Raw genomic sequence first — 14,725 nt, 5'->3', positions numbered from 1 at the left:
GAGTGAGTGAGTATATGGAAGAACACAGCATTTTCTTTCTTTCTTTTCTTTCTTTTTTGTATTTTAGGGAAAGGTCTACAGGGTGTTCAGAGTCTCACTACTAGATTGGACTCATAGTGATCTGCCTGTTTATAGCCACTCAAGAGCTGGGATTATAGGCGTGCACTACAACGCTCAGTCTCAATTGCCATCTCAGCATGCCCTGGGGATGTGGCCAGCATGGCAGGCCCAGGGATTGAACCCCCAGCCACTGTGCCTGCTTGCAGGCGCTCTAATCCACTGAGCTATTTGGCCGGCCCTCAGCATTTTCTATGAGGAATGTCAACATCTGTGTTCTGTGGATCCCTAGGTACAAATGTACTTAGAAATGCATCTAGTTAACAAGACATGGAATGAGGAGGGGCTGCTCAGATCCCCCCTGAAGGTTAAGCTTACATGTACTGAGTAGTCAGAGGAGATTCAAGGAGGAAATAAAGGCAAATGTGTGTGGCACGACTCTACTTTAACTTTGCTCCGAAACAAGAATTTATTTTTCTATTCTTCATTGTTGTTCAAAGTGCTGTGTAAATTTTCATACACATTTTACTTTAAAGAAATTCCTTGCCTAATACATTTTATAAAGAAATGTAGAGCTACTCAGCAATCTTTCAAGTGTTGAAGCAAATTTTTTTCTTGTTCAACAAAAAGGGTTTCGATGTATTGCAAAACTAAATTCTGTCACTGATTCTGATAGCTCATTATGTCTCTAGGTCTTAAACTATGACCCTCTCATCAACGCTGTTGGATTCATCCTTTTGAAAGAGATGTACCTAATGTGGATCATGTTTAAGAGCTTAAAACTCTTTAGTAATGTGTGGTATAACTCTTGTGAAAGTGAAGTCCTCAGGCCTATATTAGCTTTACAGAAGTAGCTGTACTAAAATGCAAATGAGCCCCTACAAAGGTAATGTATGACAGCAGCAGTACAGCATGGCAGGCACGGGGCCTCTCATGCTGAGACACTGGGACAGTGACACGGACTCTAGGTCCTAGCAGTAGTACGAGCCTCGAGCCTCACTCGCGGCCCCCAACAGTTGGCCGCTCTTGCTATAGGGTATTAGTATGAAGAACTCATTAGAAATTCATCACACTGTATGGGCAGGAAAATTTTTGTTTTAAAAGTAATTACAGATACTATAGTGCTGACCCACGTTACTACTTTGCTTTTTCTTCTTCAAATAAGTTGAGTAAATACTAAAATTGCCACTTAGCAAATTCTCACATACATGAAGATTAGCTATGGCAAAAATGGAGACAGTTTTCCCGTGTCTGGGAGTTTCTTAAGGAGCCGGTTAGTGTGGGAAAACTGCTACTTCTACAGGATTAGCAAAATCTAAAAGAATCTTCCTTGTCTACTGATTAGATTTATTATTAAATTGTTCAAGATCTTTGAAAATAATAATATCCTACCAGTTCAAACTTGAATATTCTCTGGACAGATATAACTCCCAAAATATTCAATGACTGAATAATTATAGGAGAGAAAGAAATTAATTCATCTAACCTTAGAGCGGACTTAAAAGCATTGCCTTCCCTCAACTGTGGGGGTGGCTTTTGGCCAAGAAGTGGTGCTACCCAGTGACTGTCCACTAGGCCAAATCAATGAAGAAACTGGACATGTGGCCTCAGGAAGCAGTTTCATATAAATCATAAATCAATCTGCAATATTAAACCTAGAGGGGGAAACTTCCACCAATAAAAGAAAAATGTATTTAATCACCATTCTCATCTCTGAAATTCACTTTTAATCTGTTTAATAAAGGAATAAGATTAAAGGACAGCTTCTGTGTGTATTCATTTGTGCATTTTTGTCTGCCACCTGGCATCATCTGTACTCCTTTAATTGATCTTTTATTAAAAATATTATTCTCCAGTATTACATAATTGGATTTTAGTTTAGGAATTTCACAGTACTCTTTAATCAATAAATGTGAGGAAAATTTTACAAGCACTATTTTCTAATTAACCCACTAAACAAGTATACCTGCTTCTCCAAGGTGCTGTCATAATACACTTCTCGGCTCATTGTCCAGGGTGATAAGATTTCTGGGAAGTCAGGGGACTCTCTGCTCTGGTATCAGGGGCATGTTTCCAGTAATCTCCACATTAGATTTACTGTGCAGCTCTTCTCTTTCCAGGATGCTCAGTAGAAAGCTTGCATTAGGCTGGGAAAAAGGCAAAACAAGCTCTTTCTTTCCTTTTTCTTTTACCCTCAAAGGCGGAACAGAAACTGTCATCTTCCAGTGCTCTCTCCTGCCGCCGCTGTGTCCCAGGGAGGTGACAACACGTGGCCACACCACGCTCATTAAACCCAGATCATGACAGCTTGCAAAGCAGCTGCTTGCCAGGACAGCGCTGCTTCACTTTCCAAGTGACTGTACCTTCACCATAAATATGCTGCTTTACGCGGCTCTATAATGATATTTCCTAAGAAGTCTCTGAGTTGTTTACTTCTTGATTTAGTCATCTCAAGACATTTTCAAAGTCTGTACCTATTACAAGTGCCTCATCTTTGATCCTTTTTCATTAGCACTAACAATTTGTATTCACAGCTTTTGTTCCTCTGCCAATAAAAAGCACGGCCTGTGTGTTTGCTGTGTATAGAATATACATTAGGTAGAGATGCTGTATTTATAACATCCAGAGTTATTAGAGAACAAAGTTTAGCCCAGTCTTGTTACTTTTTCCCCATGTTTGATTTTTGATAGCTGGCACATTTTTCTGACTCAGGTTGAATAATGTAAGATTTGAAACAGAAACTAAAGGGAGTATATAAGCCCTCCCACTACAGACATTTTACAAGCAAAATAAATGGAAAACTCCAGCTCTTAAACTTTGCTCTTAAAATGTCTGTGACACTTGTTAAAATGTCCTAATTAGTCAACTTCCCCTTTACTAATTTGCTATGAAAGTTTAAGTATAAAACTTGGAAATAATTCCAGTTAAGGCAGAATATTTTTTTTGGGCGGGGGGCTGTGCTGAGGATTGAACTTGGGCCCTTAGATTTTCCAGGCAGGCACTTACTCCAGAGCTATTAGATTCTCCAGGCAGGCACTTACACCAGAGCTATCTCCCCAGCCTGAGGCAGAAAAATATTAAGTCATCAATTTGCCTTATAGTTTGTTAGGTCTCTGCTATGTTGATACTGATGTATTTTAATATTGAGGAAATTGTAAACTCTTATTATAAGTAACTTGATGTGAAGTAATAATTCACACATTGCCCAAGGAGCGTCACAAAATAGCTACCACATGAAAACGGGCACACTTGGTGTATGGCTTCTACAGTGAGCATCACCATCTAGCATCAAGATGCATAAAAATGTACCGCAAAGTAAATTTTATTTATTTGTTTATTTATTTTCTGTAGTTCAGGGAAGGGTCTACAGGGTGTTCAGGGTCTCATTACTAGATCAGACTTGTAGTGATCCACCTGTTTACAGCCTCCCAAGAGCTGGGATTACAGGTATGCGCACCACCACTCCCAGTCTCAATTACTGTCTCAGTGCACCCCGGGGGCAGGTGCAGCATGGCAGGCCCAGGGAAGGAACCCCCGGCCGTGCACCTGCTTGCAGGCACTTTAATCCACTGAGCCCAAGTGCAAGTTTTTTGCTTTTATCATTTGGAAGAACCTTGAGCGGAATCGGAAGGTGCGTGGCCCAGGCTAAGTGCAAGGTGAGAATGGTTTAGCCAGCAGGGTTGTAGTCATGAAATCATAAGCAGCAAAGACACTACAGGGAAACACAACAACGACCGGCTTCCAGGTTGGGAACTGGACATGCAAAAGGGGTCGAATGAGCTTACGAATATTCCTGCTCCAGGAAGGGTTTGAAAACTGATGGTAAACACATACTTTTTGAGGCCAAATTATTTGAACAAAATGAGAAAAATTCAAACCAATGAGAAACATCAGATATTTGGCATGATGGAAACCAAGAATAACACCCGACTGTTTCACTTCCCGTGGTGTTCTGCACATACTTACGATGGGGTGAATATAATAATCTAAGAGACAATTTTAATATCACAGTTACTAAAAACTTCTTGAGGCTAGTGAAGTCATAAATGATCTCAAGACAACTGTTAAGACATTGTTTCCAATATAATGCTAATTTTCTGTATTTTCACATCTTCATTCCTCAGGAGAAAATCAATGCTGCTGCTTTGTAAGATAGGAGTTGACAATTAATAGATTATCTATATCATGCTATGATTTTTTTCTTTCCATATCGCTATGGCTTTGATTTTGCAAAATTACTTTCTTGCCGCCATCAGACCTTTCTCCCAGTGCCATGATAACCAGCGCTATATATTTATTTATTTTCAAAAGAATGACCTATTGATTTTTTTTCACAGAACTTTTTTTTAAAAGAGCTTGCTTCCAGCTACTATGCTGCTTTTTTAGGCAGGATCACTATGAATGAGTTTATCATCTTTTATGCCACATACTGATCTCTAGACCTTTAAGACTGTTATTTTTATATCTGGAAGTAGAAAAGCCACACTAGTGATGATATTCATCATCGGGAAGGTGCTATTTATTCATGGCCAGTTACCATCTCAAAAAGAGCTCTCTAGAAGAGAAATAGCTCATGTACACTGAAGACTGCTGGCATCCCTCTGAGGTCTAGTTACTACCATGAGATTACAAACACGTTAAAATATAAAACACGCTGGTCTATTGAAAGGAGCAGTCAATGGTTAAAATTTGATTTATTTATTTAGTTTTCTTCTAATTTCTTATCTTATAACTTCTTTTTAAAAACTAATTTTGCAGGTTTATATCTGGTAACCTAAAGAACTAATTTGAAACCAACATTATGCAATACAACAACCATTGTTGGATTCCTATCAATTTTGTGTTCTTTCTAATGTTTTTCTTTTACCATTTTACATCCTTTAAAACATATGCTAAACATCCTTAAGTCTGACCTAAGGAGAAGGAACAAAGAATCACAAATATTTATAATAAGGAACAAATGAGTATTGTTGGTTTGCTATATAGAAGGATAACCTTCAGTCCTCTGTAGGAACACCAAAGTGCCTTGAGGGTGTCATACTAAGTGAAGTAAATCAGAAACACAGCTTACGTATCACGCAGCTTCTCAGCAAAGCCCAAAAGATAAATTCAGGGCAAAATAAATGACAGATAGTAGGAAATAGGGAGGTAGGCTTTCTAGAACAGGCATGGAGTCAAGAGATGAATGGTAGGCGAAGCGAGGGAGATGGAATGAAAAAGGAAGAAATAAATGTGTTCTGTGCATGTGCCAGCTCCCAAGGAGGAATGTAATCATTTTGTTCTGCAAACACGGATTGAAAAACATTGGGGGGAGAAAAGCTAGCATGAAAGAGTACACAAGTCTCCATAAATACAAAAGAGAAAACTTGAAAGAAAAGCTGTTATGTAGGGAGGAAATTCTACCCGGATTCCAACTATTACACCCACCTGAGGGAATCAGCTTTGAAACATACACTAAACGCCACACATTGGCAAAATGATAGTGAAGAAATGAACAGGTCAATGGAATCTGGAATACTAAGACATTGGATCTCTATAGTCCAACAAATTTAAACAGATTTTTAAAGTATCACATGACAAAAGTAAGCTAGCCTTAGGAGTTACATTCTGCACTCATTTTGTACAGGTAGCATCTACAGTGGAAAAATGTTACTTAAGACCCACAATTGCAAGTTGCATTTCCTTAGACAGTTGAGAAGGCTGGATGAAAGTGTCCTAAACACCAATCTTTATTTCCGACTTAGGGTTCTCACACGATATTCAGAAGAAACAGTATACAGGCATCCTTCTTTACCCCGTGCTCAAAACCTCTGCAGCTGTCAATGCAGATTATTTGCACACCAGACATGCCAGCCCCCTTTCTCCACACAATCTCCAGATATTAAGCAAGCACTGTGAAGAGAAATGCACGCGTGCACACAGATACACTCGTGAGCATCTCAGTGTGCATTACAAGTCCCCACCATCACTCATTCCTTCTTATGGTGTTTTCACACTGTAGGATTGCAGTTAGGATTACAATTTGTATTCAACACTCAGCTCTGTCCTACTGAATCAGATGCATTGTGTCCATTTACACTTGGGAAACATTAGTACATAAAGATTAGCGAAGATAAGCACCATTTTATAGAACTTGAAAACTAAAAGAGATCTTTATGAAGTAAAGTAATGAACTTGTGAAAAAAGAACCACTCTGTAAAATTTCTTAAATAGATTATTAAAATTTTGCTTTAATAAGAATTCACTCAATTTAATAATATGAAGTATAGTGGTACTACCAAATGCTGACCTCTGGGAAATTGACAGTTTCCATTAGATTACATGAGCAATAGACAAGGTGAAACTATTTTAAAACAATAAATTATTCAGAATTTTGAGAAAAGCCTGCTTAAGCAGAATGTGCCATTTTCTGCCTCGTTCTCTCTCTCTCTCTCTCTCTCTCTCTCTCTCTCTCTCTCTCTCTCTCTCATATCCTTCAAAATGAAGCAGAATAGTAAAATCTGTTTTACTTAATAAAGCCATGACAATCATTATTCTTTATTCCATATAAGTCACCTTACAATGTGTTAAAGTTGTGGCAGATGCTGTATGGATCACAGGACCATATCATTCCTTGACTCAGAATTAAGTGATCATATGAAATAAAAAGCTGCTGTACCCATCAACCAATGCAATTCTTTTCTTCCTGAGATCACAAACCAAAGGCTGAAATGGACCTACCCAAAAAGAGTGCCAGTACATAGACATCGCAGTGATTTCCAAGACACAAAGATAACTCAAGAACAAAACACGGAAAATTGAATCTGGAGCTCCAGATGGCTGTACCTTCTTGAGTTCTTTACCACCAGTTTTCAGTGCCACATTCTAGTCATGCATTGTACTTTTTGGAGGAAAAAAAATGTATATATTGATCAGTGGCATCCAGATAACATTAACTGATATGATATTAATAATTTATCATCTTGCCATTAGCAGTTCTTTAAAACAACGAAACCTAGTAGAAGTGTGTTGTAATTGAAAGCATGCATGGATAATGTGTAAGAAAGATTTTCAAACAGGAAGTAAACAAGTTCGCCTATGTATCCAATGAACACTGCATGGGTGGCTTTGCCTTCAGTTCTGATTGTTGTACAGTCATTAGATCCTTCCTCAGGAAGGAGAATTTTTTTAAACAACTTTTTTTTCTGTCTAGCTATTGCAGCTGCTTTTATAAAATAACAAAAGTCACAACAAAAATCATACATACACATACATGTAAAATTAGGGAAACAAGTCTCTTTATTGCCCAATTTAAAATGAGCACAATCAGTAGAAAAGAAAAATGCTCTCCTATGCAGCTTGATGAGCAGCTGAAGACAAAAATATACTCTGATGCCATTTTAGAATTTAGGGTATATCTTACTCAGTGAAAGCTGAATGAAAAGAAGGACATTTCTCCTCTTTTTCTAAACCACTAAATTAACAAGTGTGATTTATGTAGAGGATGTAATCTATCGTAGGCAGGTAAAAAGTCTTAAATGTGATTCTGAGGTTTATTTATATTTATTTATTTATCTTGTGGCTGGCTCAGCTCACCCTAGGGACAGGGCTGGCACAGCATGTGGTACCCACAGATCAAACTGTGGTCTTTGTGTTTGCCTGAGCTTATCTAAGCAGATGCTTTAAACCGCTGGGCTAGCTCGCCAGCCCAGATACTGAGGTTTATAAAGGAAAGGTCATATTCTTGGTTAACTCCAATTTATAAAAAGGGCATTTAAAAATCTTAATTATGAGAAGCTTTGATGAAAGTGATATAATGCTGATAAGTCAGAACCAGTAGGTAAAGTACACAAAACAGATCGTTAGCAACGCCTCTTTGGTACGAAAGCACACGCTGCGGCTGCACTATAAGGTGAAAGTGAGCATGTGAATTTATAGAGTTACAATGATTAAATCAATTGCTACATAAAGCAACGTCTCCTAGGCCTAGAGAAAGAAGATAGTGAAAACACGTGGAAGGTAGGAACGCGCTCTTACTCTTGACGGTCGCTGTGCGGGTGCAGTTATACAGGATAGCCAGCTCCCCGAACACTTTTCCTGGACCCATGGTGCACAGCTTGACGCCCTCCTTCGTAACTTCAACCTTCCCATCTGAAAAGGACAGGGAAGACGAGTTATCTTGATTCATTCCCATTTTTCTTTTTGCATTTTGAAAATGAGACTTACAAAATTTTCAGCTTGTTTCTAAAAATGCAAATTAAGAATGAAATCAAAGCTGTCGCCAAGTTACAAAGCAAGAGATGCAGTACAATACATGCAGTAAGCAGCTTTCCTTGTTCTCAAACTTATCACTTGAGAAAGACAAGGAAAAGATGAAGAAGAACCAGTGACTGTAGAACATTACTGCAAATGCAATATTAGTAAATCATAGCAATCCCAACTTTGACACTTTTGAGTCTGAAAGAAAACATGTAAGTGGACACATGCTACAGCACAGCACATACTTGATGATTCTCATTTTGAGAAAGACAGTTATTGTGAGAGTGAAGTAACTCTGACCCCTGGGTATTAGTTAATGGTACCTTGTGATGTCATTGTATCTGTAAACATCTTTTTTTTTTTCTTGTATTGAGTACAGGGTCTATAGGATCTCACTACGTAGATTGGACTCGTAGTGATTCTCCGGTTTTCAGCCTCCCAAGCGTTGGGATTACAGGAGCGTGCCACCACACCCAGTCTCAATCACCATCTCAGGGACTGGCAGGGCAGGCTGGGGATCAAACACCTGGAGCCTGTACCTGCCTAAGCAGGTGCTTTAATCCACTGAGCTATCTGGCCTGCCCCCATCTGTAAACATCTTATCTAACTTAACAAGGCTGTCAATCTGCTTCCCAGCCATGTAACAATGCTTGTCAGAAACAAACAAGGAACCTTAAACCTTCAAGGAAAAGAAAGAGTCATCAGGGGTGTTCCTTTGAAAATGAAATGCTAAGGAAATACCTTCCACTGGATCCACCTTGCTGCACACAAGTAAGGAAAATGATATTCATGGGAGAATCCTGTGAACACCAATGGGGGAAAACACATTTCTAATCAAGTCATACCATTGTAGGCTAAAAACACATTCAATCACCTAACGTATCTGAGGGAGATATAAAAAGGCAGCACTATCTGTTGTAACCTCAGTCCTCCTCCCTTATATTATTCCTCCAAATTTCCTGCCCTCAGTGTGCAGAAGAAAAGTCTAATGCTTGGCAAAAGAGTTGGCTGCTGCAGGAAGATAATGTTACCCCAGCTTTGGCTAAACTTTAGGCTTCCTTCTTAGATGTCTAATTACCCCGTTATCTGTGGGCTTTCTGTGACAGTTGGCATTTTCCAAGTGCTAACTTCCAAAATGAAAGTGAAGTTTATCAACCTAGTTTAACCCACATAACAATATTTTGGTTTTTTTGATTTTGTTTTTTTGGTACCAGGGATCAAACTCAGGACTTTGCACTTGCCAGGCAGGCACGTAAGCTGCTGGGCTGTCACTCTGGCCCACATAATAGTATTTGTAAAACACATGTTTGTGCATTTTTAAATACCTGCTTAGATAAATCTTACATATTAAAATGCTTCAAGTTTAATCCTTTTTTTTTTTTTTTTCAGAACCGGGGATTGAACTCAGACCCTTGCGCTTGCTAGGGAAGCGCTTATTCTACTGAGCCATCTCCATGGCCCCTAATCCATATTTTGATGTTGTTCTAAATGCTGTTTAAAAGGTATCAGTTAAAGTTGTTCTAAAGATATCAGTGGAGAGAGACTCTGACCAACAGACACAAAATTTACTCACTACATATCATTTGTGTATACTAACTCCCTCTTTGTGTAATGAAGGTATTAGAGAATGAAAAAAATCCAGTAATTCAAAAGGCTTAGATACAGCTCCTGTACAGGTGTGGCTTGCTATGCTGTCTTCTGGATGGAGAAGAAAACTCTTCTTCCTTACATAGTACAACAAAACCAGCCCAGAAAATTCATCTTCTCACAAGCGCCCAGGGCCTGTCCATGGTGTTCTCCCCTTCCTTCACTGGTGAGCTTATTCCACTAGAGATTTCATCTGTCACTAAAGAATGAGACAGACCAGATTATAACATGGTAGTGAGATACAATTGGGAATTGAGTTCTCTCTTTTATTTCTTAAAAGACTTACGATCTTGGGCTAGTTGTTTAATGTCCAAATGTCTGTTTTTTCATGAGTGAAATTAATAAAATATGAGCATCTATTGCATTGGGTAGTTGTGAAAATTAAATAGGATATAACAAGTACAATTCTTTTTTTCTCCCATAATTTTATTGAGAAACAAATAGCAATGAGACAGTTTCAAACCAAATTGGTAGGACAGTTTCAATAATTAACTTATTGCATACATTCTTCCTAGTGGTTAATTGCTGTACAAGATGCGGACATGATATCCTATTTACAAGCACTATTAGAACAAATCCCTCTATTCATTAAGAGAATGTACTATATTTCTATCCTAACCATTTTGAATACACAGATACAAAATGGACATTCATCTGTATCCCCTTTTCTTGTTTAGTTCCATTATTTGAATATTATAGGTATGTTAACTCAGCAAAATATTCTAAAAGAGTCCAGTAGTCCATAATAGTATTGGGTCTTCTGCTTCACTGGCAGTGTCAGAAATTGTTGACCTGAGTCCCCTACAGCTCAACATAACAACATGGCTTTACTTCCTATATTTCGTCTTCATACTTTTCTACTGGATGGTTAAGACCAAGGTAAAGCAGGACCTATGCAACAAGAGTTGTAGCTTTTGGGTCTGATAAGGTCAGTGAAATTCCCTCAGGATTTATCTGAGGTCCTGTGCCTCAGATTGTAGATCCTTTGTCAGTGTCAGCCATGTGGATGAGTCATGGCCATTGCTTGGCCAATGTGCTCTCTGTGAAAGCCTGAGAGAATGTTTTCTCTCCATGTGACTCTCCTTAGGCACACTCTACATCATCGATCACTTTCCTCTTTGGCCCCATAATCTCCTTGATCAGAAAATTTGGGACACTACTGAGTTACATGACATTATAGTACATGTTCTCCTATGTCCTGAGTCCTAATTGACCTTGGAAGGCTAGTGCCAAAATGTTGGCTTTCCTTGAGGCGCTCCTTTTTCTCTAATTTTGGTCTGCAAACTTAGGTTGTTAACCCTCCAGAAGAGAAGCTTATTGTTATTACCATACAGCCTAGGCTGTTAAGCTTAACCTCACTATCTGTCTGGTATCAAACATTTTAGGCATAACATGGAACAGGTATTTTTCATCAAGTATTGATATGTTGATCTTTAAGTCCCTACAGAATATGATGAAAAAACATTTAGAAATTAGAATATATTTTAAAAATAGGCATAAAAATTATATAATTATGTTTACACATAAGTCCAGAAATCTAACCATATACAAACAAGTACAATTCTTTTTTTTTTTTTTTTTTGGCAGAACCAGGGATTGAACTCAGGCCATTGCACTTGCCAGGGAAGCTATTATTCCACTGAGCCATCTTCCTGGCCCTCTACTGATATTATTTTCATTACATTTAATTAGCATTCATATGGAAGCATGAATTATTGAGATTACATTGGAGCATGATATTTCATCATCTGTTTTGGAAACCAAGCAGGTTTCAAGTAAGAAAATAGGCATACTCCTTTCCTTAGTGTAAAAGAATTCAAGGTTGTTCTTCCATGTAGCACTGAGGAAAGAATCTCTACATTTCAATGACTTTCGAGCTCCCAACCCCCAACCAGAAGCCTAAGGGTACACACTAAACTATCTAGAACAATGCCAAGTTACAGTACTCTTCTCTCTTGGAGTATGTCTAGCCAAGATTTGATGGGATATGGCTTCGGTCTTATGCAGAGGGCTCCCAAGGATAACCCAGCAACAACTTTCTGGTGTATGAAAAATTTTCTCTTGACCTGAAGCCCTAGCATTAATTATAAATAGAACTAAGAGCAAGATGAACACTACTTAAAGAATCCGAAGAACTTTCATAAATAAATGATTTTGTACAAGTCTGCTTCTTTGTCTTTTTGGATTTCACATTTTATAGTTTCAGTGGAAATAAGCCCTCCAGCATAAAATCACTCCTGGGGATCCTGCTGGACAGTTTGTTAGCGAGGCCTTCTCAAATAACAAGGCGCCTAAATAAAAGACAAGGAGGGACATCAAGACTGTGGTTTTAGTTTCATAGCTTTTGAAAGGAAATCTGTGGGACTACTAAATCAGAAATAATTTATAAAATTTAGGTTTTTCACTTATGGGAAGTTAAAGAGCATTGGCTCTGACCACAGGATACTTAGTCCTCCAGTCTCCATTGCTGAAAACTGCGCTAGGATCTTTATCTCTTTTAACCTAGGGACAATGAGCCTCATAGCCAATTGTGCTTCTTGTTCTCGCATGACCCCCACACAGCTTCCTGCCATATCTTTGTAAGACTCTAAGGTTTGGAATTTATGCATAAACTCATGGCTGGTTTCCATTTTTTTCATTTTCTTTCTTTCTTTTCTTTTTTTTTTTTTTTTCATATTTAGTGCAGGGTCTCCAGGGTCTTACTATGTAGAGCCAACTCATGGTGATCTTCCTGTGTCCAACCTCCCAAGCACTGAGATTACAGGCACGCACCACCACACTCAGGCTCAATCGCAGTCTCAGTGTGCCCCGCGAGTGGGGCTGGCATGGCTTGCCAGGGATTGAACCCCAAACGCAGTGCTCTGCCTAAGCATGCACTTTAGTCCACTGAGCTATCTGGCCGGCCCTTCCACTTGATTTCCTAATCTTACTGTATTTTTTCTTTTCTTTTCTCATATTTAATTTATATTTATTGAACACGATATGTATAAATTATACATAGTAAGTATCCATATATGTGTAAATATTGCTGACAATAGAGAACTGTATTGTATATTAATTAGAATAAACTTTAAAAAAATTTTTTGGTGGTACCAGAGATGTGAACTCAGCACCTTGCACTTGCTGTTACTGATTGCAAGTACTTATTCCACTGAGCTATCTCCCCAGCATGTACTAAAATTTGAGAAAGAGATTTAGATTGTTCTTGAGTAATAGAAGTTTGCATGTATGACAGCCTTTTGGTTCAAATTAAACACCAGAAAGTTAATATGCTCACAATAATCCAGGATATATAAATGATCTGAGGTCATATGATAGATAACATGGATCATGGATTTAAAAGGACTATATTTTTTTAATGACAAAAATACATAAATGGTAGAAAGAAAGTGTTTTAAACTTGTTGCTGTAAGTCATATCTTGATTGTTTATCCTTTCTCACATTTGTTCTGTAGATGAGGATTAGGACAGAGAGGCAGGACACACAGTGTAAAATGCAAGCTAGGTATACTCAAGATAAGAATGAGAGTTCTTTCAAAAATATTTAAAAGTGCCCTAATTATCTAAGCTCTCAGTAAAATGTGTTTTGATATGAAATTGGTAAAATTAATTTGCTAACCAAATGCAACCCATAAAGTTAAATGTAATTTCAAAATTTATAAATGATTTACAAATATGCGCTGTGTGGTTCCTTTAAGAAAACTAAAAATAAGGCTACTGCATATTCCAGAGGTTCCTAATCCTACTTCACTGACTTCTTCCAATTATTAGGTTGTCATGAGGTCACTTCCCTGGACAGTTCCTTTGTGAGTCACTTTTTACCTCTTTTTCATCCTGAGGTTGCCTCAGAGATTCGTTTTAAATTGATTCTACTTAGGCCCACCAGATAGCTCAGAGGTGCACTGGCCAGGGTTTGATGCTGAGAGGGCTATTGAGACTGGGCCTGGTGGTGTGCACCTGTAGTCCCAGCACTCGGGAGGCTGAAAACAGAAGAGTCACTACAAGTCTGATCTGTGTAGTGAGACCCTAGAAGGGAGAGGCAAAGGCAGAGGGGCTAAACTCTCTACCAAACTTAGAACAGCCCAGCTTACATAGCTATAATTTGTTATTAATTTTACAAATGATTTTTGATCAATTGGCTTTACATCATTATAAGTTGGTCTTTTTGTTTTGTTTTGTTTTGTTTTTTGCGGAACCGTGGATTGAACTCAGGCCCTTGTGCTAGCCGGGGAAGCACTTACTCCACTGAGCCATCTCCCCGGCCCCATAGATCATTATAAGTTAATGTGATTTCTATTTCTTCACAGACAAAATCAATCATTTATTTGAGGATTTTTTAACTATTGTATTTTATTTTGAAGAGTTAAAAACAAACAACAGAAACAAAGAGAGAAACAGGGTAACACCCAACAATACATATGTTACAGATTTTCATAACAAGATCTATTAACAATAGTTGTTATTTTATCACTTTTTATCATCAAATATGTTGCTCAGATTAACAGATATAGTTATGCAAGATTGGACAAATAACTGAATGCTAATGCTTGCTTTTAATAAACATTACTTTTTTTCCTATCTTCATTTATTTGAGTATTTCCAGACTTCAATTCTCGAGTAACTGAGCTTAAAAATCAAAGATTTTTTAAAAGTAGCGAGAAAGGGGGCCTGCCCCTTAGGTCAGTTCTTTAGGTGGCTGCTTCAACAAAGCAGGCAGGCTCAGGTTGCTGTGGTTCGATCCCCACAACAAAAGACAGCCAGTCATGCCTTGAAGGCATTCGCC

The 14,725-nt window shown here is 38.2% G+C and overlaps 1 protein-coding gene across 3 annotated transcripts in view; it reads right to left on the bottom strand.

Moving 5' to 3' along the window:
• Window positions 1-14,725, bottom strand: part of Prkg1 (protein kinase, cGMP-dependent, type I) — a 1,308,883-nt gene that overhangs the window by 834,477 nt on the left and 459,681 nt on the right. For all 3 annotated transcript variants that reach the window (XM_004623947.2, XM_004623946.2, XM_023723235.1), the window contains exon 3: window positions 8,074-8,187. In XM_004623947.2, the coding sequence (XP_004624004.1) occupies window positions 8,074-8,187 (114 nt within the window). The remainder of the gene's footprint in view (window positions 1-8,073; window positions 8,188-14,725) is intronic.

Source organism: Octodon degus, unplaced genomic scaffold (assembly GCF_000260255.1).
Source record: "Octodon degus isolate 3935 unplaced genomic scaffold, OctDeg1.0 scaffold00005, whole genome shotgun sequence".
NCBI classification, from domain to species: Eukaryota; Metazoa; Chordata; class Mammalia; order Rodentia; family Octodontidae; genus Octodon; species Octodon degus.
This window is presented reverse-complemented; position numbering and strand designations above follow the sequence as displayed.